Source organism: Nanorana parkeri, unplaced genomic scaffold (genome assembly GCF_000935625.1).
Source record: "Nanorana parkeri isolate BGI_ZX_2015 unplaced genomic scaffold, ASM93562v1 scaffold848, whole genome shotgun sequence".
In the NCBI taxonomy this organism is placed as follows: Eukaryota; Metazoa; Chordata; class Amphibia; order Anura; family Dicroglossidae; genus Nanorana; species Nanorana parkeri.
Window position 1 is genome coordinate 85224 of NW_017307116.1, and position 16145 is coordinate 101368.

Below are 16145 nucleotides of genomic sequence, written 5' to 3' on the forward strand. Positions count from 1 at the left end.
TGCCCCACAATTCCAATGCAAAAGGAAAAAAAAATGACAAAGCAACATTAAAAGCAATACAGGTCTGCACAGAATTTTCTTGTAAAGAAAAAAAAGCTGTAGATTTTATAGCACAGCAGGTTCATGAGATGAAGAGATTGAAACAGTTGCAGTCCCCAGAGTGCCATCTCTCCAGTTGTGTTTCTGTGTATATATTTCTTGTACTAGTGAAAATGTAGTACTCAAGGCCTGATGACATCATCCCAACATGGGACCATTCAGAAACTTCGCCCGGTCTTGCCTGGGCATCCAGATAAATTCTACAGTAGGAAAAACAACAGAAGTCAGCTTAACAGACATACATAGACTACAAAAATATTTACACATTTTTGCTACAGGAGACTATTGACAATAATATTCAAACAAGGCAAACATCAATTATTTTATCAACCTCCTCTCCACACTCCCGTATATCTTTCTAGTAGGATTGCACAGATACCAAGTACAGTACTCGGTACAAGTACGAGTACATGTACCGATACTTCTGAGCTCCAGGACTAGACTAGAGAAAAATTAAAAAATTAGGAGGCAGCTGTCATTTGTAAGGAGCACACCGAGCTCCTGGGATTTGTACATCTCTGTTTTAATGTATGATTTTATTTTTATAAATAAAGGGATGCACAGATACCAGTTTTGCGAGTACGAGTACTGGTACTTGCCGAGTACTTACAAGTACGAGTACTGATACATTTTTGTTTATTGTCATGTGACAGGTTTTCTAAAACAATACAGACTAATGATTTCAGGACAGTGGTGGAGCGCCAGAGCCAAGTCCCAGCTGCAACCGCTGTAACCCTGGTAGTTCTCATGAAAATGCCAAGTATCTACACTGGTACTCGAAAAGTATCTGTGCATCCCTACTTTCTAGTTTCCATTTGGCAAAAGAGGGTCTGGGACTATTTAAATTACTTTCAATTACTATGCTATTATTCTGGATGGTCAGCTCAAAGGAAAGTCTCACATTTTGATTAAATATAGCAAAATAAAAATATCTTTGGCACTCTAATGATTCACACTAAATGACCTAAAGTTAGCCATGTTCATCCTAGTTTCTACATAAGATACAAGCAAAACAGTTTTTGTAATTTGTGGGACCTGTAGGAGTTAAATCCTACATGATTACAAGTCCTTCAATGCTTTCGGTAATGCACACAAATGAAAAAAGAAACATGTAAATCATATCTTTTTATCAAAAAAGGAAAACTGCAAGCAATCCGAAAGATGTGAGCAATTTCTTGACTGGTTGATCTCCATTGTTGTGTGCTACAAAGCTGAGCTGGCTGTCTCTGGTTTTCTATGCAGGTTGGCATTTAATCTAACTGTAATTTAACAGAACATTCAAACAGGGCTGTCGGAAGCCATGGCTTAACTACTGAAAACAACACCTAGGAAGACACCTTGCTATATGGGATGCTTGTGAATGATGTGACATCACATAAATGCAGTGCTTGCCCAGTTTTGATTATTATAGAACCCTAATTCCCAAAAAGTTGGGACGCTGTGTAAAATCTACATAAAAACAGAATCTCATAAACCCATATTTTATTTACAATAGAGAATAGAAAACATATCAAATATTTAGGCTGAGAAAATGGACCATTTTATGAAAAAAATAAGGTCATTTTGAAATTGATGGCAGCAACACGTCTCAAAAAAGTTGGGACAGGGCAACAAAAAGCTGGCAAAGTAAGTGGTACTAACAAGGTAGAGCTGGAAGCACATTTTGCAACTAATTAGGTTAACTGTCAATAGGACAATAACATGATTGGGTTATTAAAAAGAGCATCTTAGAGAGATTTAGGAGTAAAGATGGACAGAGGTTCACCAATCTGTGAAAAGCTGCATCTAAAAAATGTTGAACGATTTCAGAATAATGTTCCCCAACATAAAATTGCAAAGACTTTAAATATACCGTATCATCATCCACAGTACATAATATCAAAAGATTCAGAGAATCTGGAGAAATCTCTATGTGCAAGGGACAAGGCCACAATGCAATATTGGATGCCCGTGATCTTCAGGCCCCCAGACGGCACTGCATTAAAAACAGGCATGATTCTGTGGTGGACATCACTGCATGGGCTCAGAAATACTTCTAAAAATCACTAACTGTGAACACAGTTTATCGCGCCATCCAAAAATGCAAGTTAAATCTCTGTCATGCAAAGAAGAAGTCATATCTGAACATCATCCAGAAACGCTGCCATCCTCTCTGGGCCAAAGCTAATTTAAAATGGTTTGTTGCAAAGTGGAAAACAGTTCTGTGGTCAGACAAATCAAAATGTAACTTTTTGGCAACCATGGGTGCCGCATCCTCTGGACTAAAAAGGAAAGTTACCTTCTGGCTTATAAGCGCCTAGTTCAAAATCCCACATGTCTGATAGTATGGGGTGCAATAATGCATATGGAATGGGCAGCTTGGACATCTGTAAAGGCATCATCAATACTGAAAGATATATCCAGGTTTTAGAGCAGCATATGCTCCCATCCAGATGACATCTTTTTCAGAGAAGACCTTACATATTTCAGCAGGACAATGCTAGACCGCATATTGCATCTTTGACAACAGCATGGCTTTGTAGTAGAAGAGTCTGGGTGCTTAACTGGCCTGCCTGTAGTCCAGACCTTTCACCAATTGAAAATATTTGGTGCATCTTGAAATGAAAAATACGATAACGAAGACCCAGGACTGTTGAGCAGTTAGAATCCTATATCAGGCAAGAATGGGACAACAATTATCTCTCAAAACTCCAACAACTGGTCTACTCAGTTCCCAGATGTTTACAGAGTGTTGTTAAAGCAAGAGGGGATGCTACACTGTGGTAAACCTGGCCTTGTCCCAACTTTTTGGAGACGCATTGCTGCCATCAATTTCAAAATTATTTAAAATGGTACATTTTCTCAGTTTAAATATTTGATATGTTTTCTATTTTCTATAGTGAATAAAATATGGGTTTAAGAGATTTGCAAATCATTAAATTCTGTTTTTATATGTAGATTTTACACAGCGAATTGGGGCTGTATTACAACATGTCACAACTTATTCCTGTAGATGTATTTAGAGATCTACATAGGAAAAACAAGGAAGGAGGGGGGAGCTAGCAAAATAAAAAAATAACATTAAAAGTAGATTTTTAATAGAGCGTATTCTAAATCCATATTTTTTTTAATTACCTAGCTACCATATGGTCCATCAAGTATTATTAACTAATCTCTTTTGATAATTTACAGTTGCACACTTTATCTTGCTTAAAGAAAGAAAAATAAATTTGTTTACCTAAAACATACATCTGACTAATACTAATTAGGCAAAGGAAATGTCCACATACAGCTATGTCACAATCCAAACAACAGAGGCTGAAGCTAGTGTGGGAAGAAGGCACAGGAAAAGCTAGCTATACATAATTGAAATGTATAATAAAGAATTAAAATTCAACTTGGTGAAAATTAGCTAACACTTTTCCAATCATTTAAGATGTAAAAATACCTATTTGTACAAATTGTTTTCAAAAGACCTTCAAACTTCCAAGGTGCAAGCATGTTGCAGACAATGTCAGATTTACTAAAGGGCATAGGTGGACTGAGCCCAGGACAGCAATATTAGAGGGAGCAGCAATAAACTACAAATGTTACTCTTATTTTTGCCTTGTCTTACTACATTTGAGCATTTGTGAGAAAATTCCAAAGTGTAACTGAAATAGGATTCTTAGGTTATAGAGCAAAGTATTAACGCCCTCTGCACATCTTTTACATGTTTGTTGGACAATCTTGGCTGTTGGACTACAAAATCCAAACACAGTGGTATTATTTGTAGAGTAGATAGCAATCGGCTTCCACAGTAGCATATCTTGGCTTTAATGTAATATGACATGTTTGCTGGCTAAATAGATATAGCCTGTACAGAAAGATACTATTGTTCACATATGCCTAGGACAGCCGGAGTATATGAAATAATGCATTGCAAACATCAGAGAATAATGAGTTGATGTTGACAATAAAGATGAGTGAATAATTAAAATCTGCCCCATTCGTAGTTCTCCTAGTCTGCTCATGTGACTATTATTCACAAAGCGTCAATATGTAATTTCAGCTTAACATACTACACATGGACTATCCACCATTACTCTCTGCTAACTTAATACAAGTCTGTATGGTTTTTACACTGTGCCCCACTGAACTGGTAAAGGAGTCAACTGGATTCTTTACAACTCACTGTGGCACTATAGGATTGATTTACTAAAGGCAAATAGGATGTTCACTTTGCAAGGAAATTGTTTATTTTCATTAAATCACAAGTGAGCAAAAATAGTTTTTTTTTAAATATTTTCCTTGCACGTGCTTGGGTATTGCAAAGTCAACAGCCTATTTGTCTTTAGGAAACCAACCCCTATGGTTAGTTAATAAAAAGAGGGAAACATATCTTAGTACTGTTTATTTAAAGGATAACTGTACTTTAATAGTCCAGGTTTATGAGATGAAGAGACAGAGGTAGTTGCAGTCCTCAGAGTGCTACCTCTCCAGTTGTGTTTGTGTGTGTGTATATCTTGTACTATTGAAAATGTAGACGTCAAGGACTAGGGATTAGCTATTCAAAGGATAACTGTACTGAAGGTGCAGTAATCTTTTAAATAAAATGTATCATAGATTTACAATAATTTCATACAGACATCATCCCACAATAGGTCTATCTCCACATTTTCCATGCTCTGATTTCCCGTAATCAGGGGAAACATTGTAAAAAGCTGTTACAGTGTTGGCCTCTTTGGATTTGATGTTCTATTAATAAAATAAACGTATAATATGCCTTAATTTATTATATGTCCAGAAGCTGCCGAATGAAGAACTTTTCTCTCAAATATAAACCTATATAATTGTATTTATTGAGGAGAAGCCCTAGCATGGAATATGTAGTGTTTTTTTATCACTATGCTTAAGTCGGAACAAATGTGTAAGACATCCAATCTACTGTGTCATTAGTTCACTAATGGGCAGATACATTTTGTATGAACTCCACAATTAGCTAGACCTCACTCTTGGGGCAGCCAAGATGTGGAAGAGTCTAGAGCTAATCAGCTACGGGGGGAAGGGGAGGGGGGCACGATCTGCTTAAAGCCTTTGTGCTAATGGGAGATTGTATCCTCTATTTTCTAAAATCAACCTGATCCAGTGAGATATTAAACCTTGTGGATTGATTTGCTAGTCTGGAGTCTGCATATCTGCTCAAACAAACAAATGTACATTAAATATTCTATTAAATTCTTAAAAAGGTTTTAAAAAAAAAACTATAAGCAAAGTGTTAATCTCACTGGTATACCTTGCCTGAAGGAAGCAAGTACACCAATATACAGCTACCACTGAAGCACTAAGGCTAGCTTGAGAAAAAGCTTGTAGTTATCTAATGGCAGGAGAAGCAGTGGATGAGCATGGCCAGAGCCAGCCATTAGTCAGCATGGCTGCACAGATCACTGATCTTATTAAAGTATAGGGTTGCGTTGGGGTTACCAAAAAACTTACCAAAGAAACCATATTTGTCCTATTACATTGGAAATCAGAAAATGAGTTCAGCTGCTCTAGCTCCTGTTACCTATCTGGCTTGCTTTTGTTCAAATAAACCTGCAATGTCTTGCATGGGTAATGTATCATATTTTAAAATAACACATAAATTAGTAAAACAATTTGTTAAACATGCTTTACATTACATCAATTTTGCAGCAATCTATTTACAATGCCGCTTGAGAAGCAGTGACAATAAACTTGAAATGTATTTAGCATGTGTTCACACTGTATTCCTATTGATCTATCTAGAAGCATTACGGCAGGTGAAATGCAGCTTCAGCTGGAGAAACCCTTTAATCGCCACTTTTGAATGCCAAAAGCTGTATGAATTATTTCAGCTTGAAGTATTTCAATGGTAGGGTCTACTGAGAAAAAATTTTCAACAGCAGGACACACAGAGGTTAAGAACTTTAATTTAACACAGGCATGCTTTGTAACTCTTTTCTCCAGCCACAGCTGTGTGATTTTAAAACCACTTGGCCTTTAATATTTTCTAACATTCTGCCACTTATATATTAGAAGGTCATAAAAAAAACAATCTGTAACCTCAAAAGTATGGACAGGCTTTAAAAATACACATTGGGGAATGAAACCTAAAAGTTCAGTTTGTGTTTTAGGGGGAAAAATTACAAGCACTTCTAAAATACAGGCAGATCAAATCCGCTACACTGTAATTTCCACATGTCGGTAGCCGAGCAATTTTTCAAAATGAAGGAAGCAGCCAAAATGCCTAAATATTATTGCAGCTTCACAAGAGAAAATTAGTTTAATACTTCACAAAAAATTGCTGCTGTTTTTTTATTCTTGAACAAGGTGCTTAAAGAGCATTTTGAATGACAGGAATGGAGGCATTTATGCAAAATGACTGGAATTTACAAGGAAATATACTGTGATGAATTTAAACATCTGGTTACTCCTTTATTTTCTTTTAAGGTAATCACTTTACAGTGTTCTCTCAGGCAAGAGTATAGAGCAGCTTGTGAAATAGAGCTTGTGCCATTAGTGTAGTACCTTGTTAAAAAAAGATTGAGCTGATAAAAGATAATAGAATACTAAGGTCGTAATTTGACTATGCAGAACACAATAAAATGAGTTTATAAATATATTTATCAGGGATGCACCAATACTGTTTTTTCGGTATTGAGTACGAGTACCGATATATTTTTTTCCGGTACTCGCGATACCGAAAGTCCCATTAATGAAACGTTTAATGACTCACCGTTCAGTTTCCTGGTTAGCTGGGCGGCATGTAATGACCGTCACCAGGCTTCCTGATTAGCCAGGAAGCTGTCTTCATGCTCCCTTGTCACCAGGTGATGAGGAAAAGCATGGAGCCGGCTTTTTGGCCAATCAGGAACTGGGGGGGGGGCAGGTAATGACTCACTAGCTGGTTTCCTGATTGGGCAGTTTTCCGACCAATCAGGAAGCCGGGCGGCGAGTCATCACACGCTGCCCGGCTTCCTGATGGCCATGGAGCTGGCTTTCTGGACAATCAGGAAGCTGGGGGGTGGGTAATGAATCGCCGCCCGCCTTCCCTACCATTCAGGAATGATGTGATGAACATATGATGTGGCAGCTGAGCACTAAGGCATACTTGCTGTGCTACTACATATATGCATTACACTGCTATAAAGAGGTTAAAGTCCTGTACAATATTTGTACATCTGCAGATTTTGTTTAAAATATTTCTAAATGAAGAAAATATGATTTATGTCACCCCAAGAACAAGGGGCAGGGGGATAGATAAAACATTCTATTGTGACCTAGCACAGTTTAAAATTTACTTGACTGGAAATAAGGTGCACACTTTAAGTAATTAGCATCCTACCTGCTCTTTGGTGTGAAAGGGAAAGTATCAGCACTGTTCCACATACATTTTTACCCCCTCCCCCAGGGTAGCCCTATACAGGCCACCCCTTCCCTGCATTTTGGTTTGCGATATCAAAACAGGTACATGATGAGAGCACTTATGGACACACTAGGTCATACATTTTGGTGGTGATGATCATGTACTTTGAAATTAATATGCAATTCCATCTAAAGGCTATTTTATTTCCTTTTAGATTAATACACAGGCATGTTTAATACAAGTTAGCATGTTAAGGGTTATTTCCATATTTTCTCATGGTAAATGCAGTTGAAAACTGGATTTATCCAGTATGCAGCTCAACAGTGCTTGGGGGTGTGTGTAGGAGGGACAGATTTCCCTAAGCTCCTGCTGATCAAGCTAAACTGTTGTGGTCAGAGTTAAGTGTAGCTATTTAATGTGAGGGCTCTAAACAGTGCCAACATCTAAGTTAGAGCAGTATCAAGGGTGAAAATGCTGCAGTGATTTCACTGGAGGAGATATAACATTGCCACCCTTTCAAAGGCACTGTCTATCCAAAAGTTCTACTGTCAGGACCAACAAATATTTACAATATGTTCCAGAGGTAATAAGAAACCAGTGAACCCAGTCTTACTGTTATGTGCGGCCTACATCACATATTCAATTGTATCATTTGATCATAGTTCTATTTTAATCTGTGACATCAATCTTTATAAAGATATGAACATTTAACAATGTAGTCCTATAAAGAAACTATTACCTGTGCATTACAGAAACTTAACAAGGTCCATCCACAATTAAGATTTGTGTTATGGCATGATGAAAACCTTGCCATCAATCATAGACTTCTTCAGTGGAATATAAAAATGTGAAAAAAGGTAAGCAAGACCTGCTTGTAATGGTCTTAATGATTGGCCAGGTATGGGAACTCAAGTGCAGAGATTTCACCAATAGGGTTCATTTTCCCGGAAACTATTCAAAATGCCAGCACCTTTCCAAAGATAAAATGTTACCTTGACTGGACTGACCCTTTAACCCTGAATTTAGCAGCATGTAAATAATGGTAACATATGGAATTAACAAATTATGAGTTTAGGAGCATAACTTGAATCAGTAAATGCAAGAAGGAGTCCAACAGAAATGGCAAAGAACAAAAAGACTCATCCAAAATAACCTAGAGAAAAGGTTAGAAAGCTGGCAGTGTTCCAGATACAGAATGCTAAGGTGATGTGTTAAATTGGATTTTGTATCGTTTAAATAATTTTTTAATTTCGCATAATTGTTCCATAATTATTAGTAGGTGAATGTCATCTTATGAAAGAAATATTGGCATATGACTTTATTATTCATTGTGGTATTCACTGAGTCTAAGAACTAAGCTGTCAGGCTTTGTTCAGAAAAGTGCAGTGTTTATTAGGATATGAAAATAATTTAAACAATCACAGGTTCAATGTGGTCTTTTTCTTGATACAAAGAAGCCTTGTGGGCAAATAGGAAGTATATGATATGAAAGCCATTTACTGTAAGAAAACCAATGAAAAACCAAAGAGTTATTGCCATGCAATTCAGGAAAACATTGATCATTGCTGATATATCTAATTAATGAGCTGTTTATACAATCCTACATTAACCTCTTGCCGTCCGCCCGTAGTAAAAAAACGGACGGACGGCACTGCATGTATTAAATTGCAGGCATGTAAACAGCATTTACTGTTTAAAGGGCACTTTTCCCTAAACTATTTTGTTTTTTTAGTTTTGCATAGTAGCTAGGTAAAATGACATGTTGGCTTCTCACTATAAGGGACTTCACTAGTGAGGTATTCCTTTCAATGTACACAGTTCTACCCAACTGCAGTGGCTATTACACACATCGACAAACTAAAATGTCGATGTCAAGTAAGGGATATGGTCTTTAAATACAGAATGTTAGGTTTGGGCGCAAAATTGTGGGACTCCATGTCAACCTTTACGGCTCATTCACACTTGTCAGTCCACTAAAATGCTGCATTTTACCAGATGAGCTAGTGCCTCGTGGCAGCTCAGATAGTGTGCGTTGTACTGCAAACTACTGTAGCTGTCACTGTTTACATTTTTTTTAATTTTTTGGTAGTGTACAATTTGTACACTCCATTGAGGTCCCCGCACAGCAGTGTGGTGCACTGCTCTGCCATGCGGTGACCTGTGCTGGCATCCAGTGCAATACGTAAACATATACAGATGCTCCTCTGGTTGTGAACGATTGACTTACCATTTTTTGCATTTACGATGGAGTTTACTGTACATTAAACTCCAAGTTATTCGGCACCCATGGGGATCGGTAGGTGCTGGATTACTGTTGTTTCTGGTTGCTTGAGAGTTAATAGTAACTCTCAAGAAACCATCCCCAAGGCACTCTGCTTACCCATTCACCTGACGGCTAGCGTCCACAGCAAGCAGGTGAATGTAAACTTCAGGAAATGCTAATTGCAATAGCCAATAGCAGGCTCAGGTCCACTAAGAGGAGTGGACCTGAGACAGAAAGTTCTTTCTCAGGTCTGCTAATCTGCTTAGTGAGCAGGTGCAATAGCCAGCCTGCTATTGGCTATTGCAATTTAAAATAGCCAATAACAGTCTGGTCATTGCTCCCCATTGTCTGCTGCTGACCGCAGGAGTACAGTACACTCCTCTGCTTAATGGGTAAAGTAACACCATCGTAAACGGAGTGTCTGTAGTGGGGTTTTCTCAAATTTTACTGTAAAAGTGAAAATACACTTCAGGGGCACAGGCATTCAGAAACAGAAATTTATATTGAGATTGTGGTCCATCACGGAGTGAGCTTGGAGCAGTGGCTACTTTACAACACACACTTTACAACCTACCATTGTCACTGTTGAACTTACCATGAACTCCTATGTAAAGAGACTAGGAGTGCAGGTCATTAAAATGCTCACTTGACTCTGTGTTACTGAAATTTTAATCTGTTGTACAAATCATTTATAACCTTTGCTTTGTGTTAGTACCACCTATAATTGTGCAGTACAGTAGTAATGTCTATACCTCACACCTACACTAAAATGGGTGTATTTTTTTTACGAGACACTGTCACTTTGCCCATTCAGGCAAAGAGAATGTGTCCATTATGAGCTGCCCTCCCAGCCTACTGATACTCACCTGCTCAGCGCTACCTACAATTTCCCAATGCTCCTTACTTTGTAGCAGCTGGTGCAAAATAGATTGTGCTTCCAGGTATAGAGGAACATGTGATCTCCTTCCATTACACAGTGCTTTAACCTAGTGGCCACTCACAAAGCCCGAGCAGTGTCACATCCTTTGTGCAGAGGAGGCGACATCACCAGGTATTTTACTGGCAGCTGGGACAGAGGAAGGAGTAGCATCAAAACAAGGTCAAACAAGACCCAGCATCATAACTCTCTACAAAATGCTACCACAATAAACACTACTACAAAGCTACGCTCCCACTAATGCCTAGTAATTTCCCCCTCAATGTACATATCCGCAAAGAATATATTCTCACTCTTGTGATGGGTATCAGGCTGTAGAGGAAACACATGTGTTTTGGACTAGGAGCCTCTACTGTTTAAAGACTTGTCTTGCACCATGCAGAATGTTTACTAACTGTGCATACTTCCCATTTTTCAGAGAAAGAAAAAAGGAACACTATTCAGCACCAAAATGTTTAGACAAAAGACACTCTCTTAACAGTTGACTGGTTACTCTAACCAACATTAATATATTTGCTTAATACCAGTGTTTAAAATGAACTAGTAGCTAGTGTTTACATTTTTTTGCACAATCTACTCTAATGAATTCTAACATACAGATCAATATAAACACATTCTGTAGTTTATCTAAATACAAAAACAGAATGTAATGTATCGCAGCTCACAAGTCCTTAGATGAAGTGGTTGCATTAGCTTTCTATTTTTTAGGCTTTTTACCCATTATTTTAACCTGATAATGTTTAGAATAACTTTGTGTCTACACATACTACTCAATGGTATGGTATGTCACAAAGGTTGGACTTTGTCTGACTTTGTTTATTTCTTTTACTCTACATGGTGGACTCATAAACTAGCAGTTTACAAAAGAGAACAAAACATTGTTTTTGATGTCTTTTCAGCTGAAAGTGTTGACATTACATTCTGGCAAGATCAGCAGGTATTTTCTGTACTTGCTAAATATGTTCTTAGCCTGAAAAAAGGGAACTAATGCAACCACCACATTTAAGGACTTTTAATTTGCAAAGGAATTCCATTTTTGTGTTTAGATAAACTTTAACTTATCAGCGCTAAAAAAAAGAACAATGTGAGCAATATGATGCACAAAGTTGACATAGGTGAGAACAAAAGTGCATGGAAAATAATTCAGACAAGCTTTACTTGTCTTAAACACAACAAAGATTAGCAAATACATGCTTAAGTGTACCCCAGAGGGACAATTTAAAGACATCAATTTCATGTTGACATTTAAAATAAATAGCACATCATGCTGGAACGGAAGGAGATTCTCCTTAAAGTTATGGGTTTCATGATTTTCTAGAGCACGAAATGCCAAGGATATTGGATAATTTTTTGTCTTTTTTGCCAAATGCCTTGGTGGGCCTCCTGTGCTAGAGGGATTTATGTGGGTGAACTTTTGGTTCTTTTATTAACGGGACCCTAATCATAATGGCTGCATGCAGACCATATGGCCTCAATTCTATGTAACTCTTATCTAGTTAGTTGCAACAAAACTGCTATTTACTGTTATAGGTGTATTGTTCCTAATGGTGTATGTGCATAGCTACTGCTCTTCATATGTACACTTCAGAATATATTGTTCCTACACAGCATGATAATATAGTGTTTACAACAGTTTCCAGCTTTACAGTTATTAAACATTGAGTAATGCAAACTGTCTGTAGAACAAATGCTGCAAACACACTGACACAAAACCAAAATAAACATTTACCAGAGTAATTATATATATATATATATACAATAAGGGACTTTATGTAAAAAATGACTTACATACATGCCTGTGCTGCCCCATCACATCCTAGGATACATGCCTGTGCTGCCCCATCACATCCTAGCTTATACTTTTAAATAGTGGGTTAGAAAATAAAAATTAGAATTTGATTGGTTATAATGGGCAGCACCGACTTCTACAAACTTCTATCTTCTAGATACTTTCCCTGTGGTATACCGCTTTTCTGTAATAAAACGATCAGTTTTTATGTTCTGATAAAAACAGTCCTTCAACTTCCCAGAGAATCAGATTCAGTGCTGATTGTATAGTAAAGTCAAGTTGTCTGTACAGTAGAAAAGGCTGATTGCACTGTACAGTAAAAGCAGGCATAATTCAATAGATAGGTGCTATGGTAATAAGAAAAGTGAGACAGGTGTTAGACAGTAAAAGGTTATAAAGGTGACATGGTTATGAGGTGATAAAAAGGAGATAGCAGATTACATGAATATACTTCTATAAAATACAATGGTAGAAATGAGAATACCTCAAAGTGAGATGGCAACCAACCACCTGAAACGTTTCAATGGTATCCATTTGTAAAAGCCGTTGCAATCAAAGGCCCCTAAAAGTGTACAATTGTTGAGTTTGTCAGTGCCCTATTCAACAGTACAGTTCTATGCAGTTCATCTTGATATTGAAGGGCTGGCATGAATGTGCATTTTCATACATAAAGCTGCTGATCCACAGAGTCCATTTATTAACGTTATACTCTGCACAGCGCAGCTGTGCCAATGGTGCATGTGGTAAAGAAAATTAACATCTCTATGGGTTTAGTCAATAGAGTTAGGCAACCTGTAGCTGCTGCTGTGAGTTTTAGCACAACAGCTGGGAAGCCACGGATTGCTTAGCATGTCCTAGAATAAAAAAAATTAACTACAAGTAAAAAAAACCACTAAGAAAAGCTGCCAATCTTCCCTCATCTGTGCATTGTAATGGCCCTGCAGAGAAATATTAGCAGAGTGAAACTGCAAGCTGAAGACTAGGCTTTCATCTGAGCAGCACAGAGGTCACACTAGTCAAGCTTTAAAGCACAGAGAGCTTTTCCAGTAGGTGAGGTATGAAATGAGACAAGTTTTGAGGGGTGAGAGAGGGTAATTTACCTTAGTACTGCTGCCAGCTGGATGGTAATGCTTCCCATTTGATAGTACAAGCCAACTAGATGAGATTTTTAAGGTTACTATGGTGACATGATAATCGGAAAAGGAATTCGACCAGGTTCAAAGGGTTAGTGATTGAACTGACACTGTACAAGAAAATGCAGCAACTGCTAAGACAGGAAAACTGTATGGAGATTGTGCAAAAAGGATATAAAACACTGTAAAGTATGTAGAGTGCTTTTACCCATAAAAAAAAAGAGGCTGGCAAAACTCTAGTTATTATTCAAAACAGGATTAGTTGGTCTGCGTTTGGGTTCTGTGTTAAATAAAACACTTAAAACAGGCTTGCACCGGCCTATAATTACTGCACTAAGCAGAAATACATTCAATTTTGATGCTATGTTAGAAATGGTTAAGTTTTATAAACCGTGACTGCATTGAACATTAGAAGCAGGTATGAGTCAACACGTGTGCTACAGTAATATATAAAGTGGGACAGGTGTTAAAGGGACCACAAATGTTGGCTGGATTTTTTTTTAAAACATTTAACATACAGTAAGAGATGCTCTTACATAAAAATGTATCATCTGGTAATTCAATCAATAATGCGTACTCAATAGTTTTACTGATGCATATCTGTTTAGACTTCAGAAATATGCACAATCAAAACTATGGTAACATTAACAGGCTTATTTATAAATGCAGTGCAAAGTATAATAAGTAACCCGCATCAAGCATTCAGAATGTATTCTTTCACTGAAATGACTATCAAAATCTGAATGGTTGTTGTAGATTACGGCATCTTGCATATGAATGCATTTTGTACTGCATTACTGCATAAGCCTCAGCAATTCTTATCCCAAGTCATGCCAACAAAAGCGTCTCCTTCCCTTCTCAAATTTCCCCAGTAGTACAAATAAAGTTGAGAGAAACGGCACATTTATAAGTGCTAATATGTTGACATGGGGGATGGGGGAAAACACAAAAGACCCTATTTATAAAATGTGGAAACTACATTTAATATTTTCCACACTTTCAGCTCACAACAAAGATGTATTTTACTAGTTATTACACCCGTGATTTTGTGAAGCCAGTTGGAAAACATGCACTGTGGATATGTCTGAATAATGGTGCTATATAATAAAAAAAAAAGTCAGCCGTGTAAAAACATGTATGTAGGCTTATGATACTAGTGCAGACATTGTTACAGGTATGTTTCATTAGCCTGTATAATCTCTTAGTTCTGACTTGAGTAAAAAACTTTTTAACTACATAATTAACTTAAAAAAAAATGAATTAATTGGTGAAAGTTTGAACACATCACTTCCAAAAGACTACAGTGTCTGTTCCCTTGGTGGTGCTAAAATGTAAGTGAATGAAACTGGCAAGCAAACTATTACAATTAAATATAGTTTAATGTTTATGAAATTTTAGCCTGTAATTTTAATGGGCATGTTTTCCAGTCAAATGTCAATTAAAATAAAAGAAAACATTTCTAAAACAAAGACATTGCAAAATAAAAGATATCCATAAGTATGGGATTTGTCTTGATCAAAATGCACTGTAACACTTGGTAGTAAAGGAAACAGTGAACTTAAATTACTGTTTGACAACTAGTCTAAAGGGAGTGAGGATGACATATCTGAGGGGGTCAACATTATCCTGGAAAGCTAAGAGGGTCATTAAGGATATTGGAAAACATAAACGATAACTAAAAGGGGGTCAGTGATGTACCACATCCTAAAAACACCATAATATCATTAACTGAACTGTAAAATATGTATAAATACACAAATGTTTATGTACATAGCAATATGTCAATACCAAATAAAAATGTGTTTTAGTTTATAAGTTTTATCACCCCCCTCCCAATCATGCAATTTCACAATTCAGCTTATCTGCCGGTATTAATAATTGTGTCATGAGTGTTATGACTGGCAGCTTAGGATAATTAAATGCACATCCATGCCATCATACAGCATACAGAAACACTTTGCTGAAACAAAATGCATGCAAACTGGCTAAGTTAAGTTTCCATCTAGATTTATACATCATTGCGGCACAGCAGAACAACACAATTTATTGTTTTCATTGGCTTTAAAATAGGTTAGTATTTCCATTTAAGCTTTGCAGATGAAAACAGTCAGAACTTAAAATTATTTGTTAGACAGTAGATCAAAACATGCATGCAAATGCTAAAGAATCTTTGACTGGAATTCAGTGTCTGCTCCACAAAGAAAAAAACACTTTCCAATAAAAATGAAGATTTAGAAGTGTATCTTCCCTCTTATTTATTGGAGTATCTTAGGAGAGCAGAGGACTAGACTCTCAAATTTGTAAAATACATGGAACTAACAATTGCACTAAAATAGGTACACAAATTCTGAAAAAACTAGCATGTTATTATTACCTGATATTTTCATCATTCTGTGGTTTCCTAAGTTATCATTTTGTTAAATATTTAATGATATAACAAGAGTCCACAAGGCCATGGGTTTCTTTGAAAGCATGTTGGCTTGTTACTCTAATTGTATTTAATATTTAGGTGTGCTTTAATGCCAGTATTCCCATACAGGCAGCAGAGGACAAGTAGTCTTACTGAAGTCAAATGTATT

General features: G+C 37.0%; 1 protein-coding gene across 1 annotated transcript in view; it reads right to left on the reverse strand.

Annotated features, from left to right (window-relative positions):
- Nucleotides 1-222: 222 nt before the first annotated feature.
- Nucleotides 223-16145, reverse strand: part of MSI2 (musashi RNA binding protein 2) — a 608564-nt gene continuing 592641 nt past the window's right edge. Inside the window, exons 15-16 of the mRNA XM_018565450.1 lie at nucleotides 12918-12995; nucleotides 223-299 (exon numbers count right to left, since the gene is read on the reverse strand). Coding sequence (XP_018420952.1) covers nucleotides 12954-12995 — 42 coding nt within the window. The 3' untranslated portion in view covers nucleotides 223-299; nucleotides 12918-12953. The remainder of the gene's footprint in view (nucleotides 300-12917; nucleotides 12996-16145) is intronic.